Source organism: Anneissia japonica, unplaced genomic scaffold (genome assembly GCF_011630105.1).
Source record: "Anneissia japonica isolate Jap-2015-1 unplaced genomic scaffold, ASM1163010v1 scaffold51559_len1735_cov221, whole genome shotgun sequence".
In the NCBI taxonomy this organism is placed as follows: domain Eukaryota; kingdom Metazoa; phylum Echinodermata; class Crinoidea; order Comatulida; family Comatulidae; genus Anneissia; species Anneissia japonica.
In genome coordinates this window covers 1-1,735 of record NW_022721529.1, presented here as the reverse complement: position 1 = coordinate 1,735, position 1,735 = coordinate 1, and the positions used below count along the sequence as shown (strand labels likewise).

Here is a 1,735-nt window from a genome sequence, read left to right as displayed (position 1 = left end):
CCAACTACATCGGATACTATAATATACATATATATATATGATGGTTTATATATAATTTAACAGTGTTAACGGCTCTCTTGATTTATATATATATATATATATATATATATATATATATACACATATATAAATATTATATAAATAAAATTTCGAAACTAGACTTCTCCATGCTTAAATTATTACAATGGCTTACCACCGGCTGGTTCTGGAGTTAGTTGTTCAATTGCTAATGGTACAGTGGTCAATGTTTCAGTGGTAAGTGCTTCAGTGGTTGGTGCTTCAGTGGTCGGTGCTTCAGTGGTCGGTGCTTCAGTGGTTGGTGCTAGAGTAGTATGTGCTGCAGTGGTTGGTACTATGTATTATGTCAATAGGCAATAGACTTTATTATTTTTCTCGAAACAATACAACGGACCCCTTTAATTATATTAACAATAATAATTTTGCACATCCATTCATTTTCTAATCATCTCTGGGAACCCTGAGAATCAAAGGTTACTGTGACATAATAAGTCATCTTTTCCTTTCCTTGTATTATTTTCCCGTTCATTTCTTTTTTTTATATTCCATATCCTTCCATTGCATTTCTTATATTTCTGTCTGATGGCAAGTCTCCTTTCGTAACATTTCATTTAGAAATCTGTCAATCGACTCCTTCATCTTTCTTTAATGTCTCACAAACACTAACAATGCCCATAAAACGATATACAAACTATTTTAACCCACTTGCTTAAATGATGACATATGGTTTAATGGATACTGAGTGAATACATATTTACTTCATACATCTGTATATATGAATTATATGCACTCATATATTTAAATTATTAAATATGACAAAAGATTACCTGTACACCCAAGAACTTCAAATCGTAGACAGATATCATTATTCCATTCGACTACAACAATGCGGATGAATTGAGCAAGAACAGGATTCGTAAAAAGATTAATGACGTGGGTTTCAGCATCAATATTTCCTACAAATATCTGATCAGATATCACAAGTAATGAGACAGTAGATGTAAAAATCATGGATATATTGAAAAAAAAAACGGAATATAAAACTTGTAATCAAATATATGATTAAATAAGACGAGAGATGATTAAGGAAACTTACATTGCCCTCCGGTCCCACTGCATTAGCAAATTCTTGACCATCTGTACTATACTGAACTTCATACACTTCTACCCATTTATTTTCATCATAGCAACCTTGGGTGGTAACTCCAGTTATCGTTTTGACAACACTGAGGTCAGCTTCAATCCACTCCCCAGGGTGATCTCTTGGTTTCCAACCACGTTTAGGTGATTCTTGATTGAGTCTAGCATAGCGGGTTTCATGGGCGTCGTTGGATGCATCAAGATTTTCGTCAGGGATGGTTCCATCTTCCATTCCAAGTGGATAGGTCTGATTGGAGCATGTCTCTAAATATTTGCAATTAAATATCAAATTTGGTTAGACAGAACATATTATAATTAGTATAAAGTGACATAGGCTAGGCGAGATATTGCAGTGAGAGTGAATAAACAACGTAAACAAATAGTGAACAAGAAGACCAAAATTAAAGTTTAGAGGTAGGCCTTTATAATAAAGCCAAGTGATTTATAGAGATAAATTTGGAATGCCATTGGATTAATTTAGTGTACTGGAAGAAAATTCCTAATATTGAGTTCAAAAGGTGTGGTGGTTTTAGGTAAACGTTCCTAGTGGTTTTCTTTATTCCTACGATTTTGTCGC

The 1,735-nt window shown here is 33.6% G+C and overlaps 1 protein-coding gene across 1 annotated transcript; it reads right to left on the bottom strand.

The window, feature by feature from the left end:
• Positions 1-193: 193 nt before the first annotated feature.
• On the bottom strand, positions 194-1,509 carry LOC117111581 (lactadherin-like; the record flags this gene model as incomplete). The annotated part of the gene is made up of 3 exons (XM_033254531.1): positions 1,115-1,509; positions 846-984; positions 194-352 (listed from the first exon to the last, which is right to left on the bottom strand). Coding segments are annotated over exons 1-3 (574 nt in total), but the record flags the coding sequence as incomplete, so codon positions are not given.
• Between the last annotated feature and the right edge of the window lie 226 nt (positions 1,510-1,735).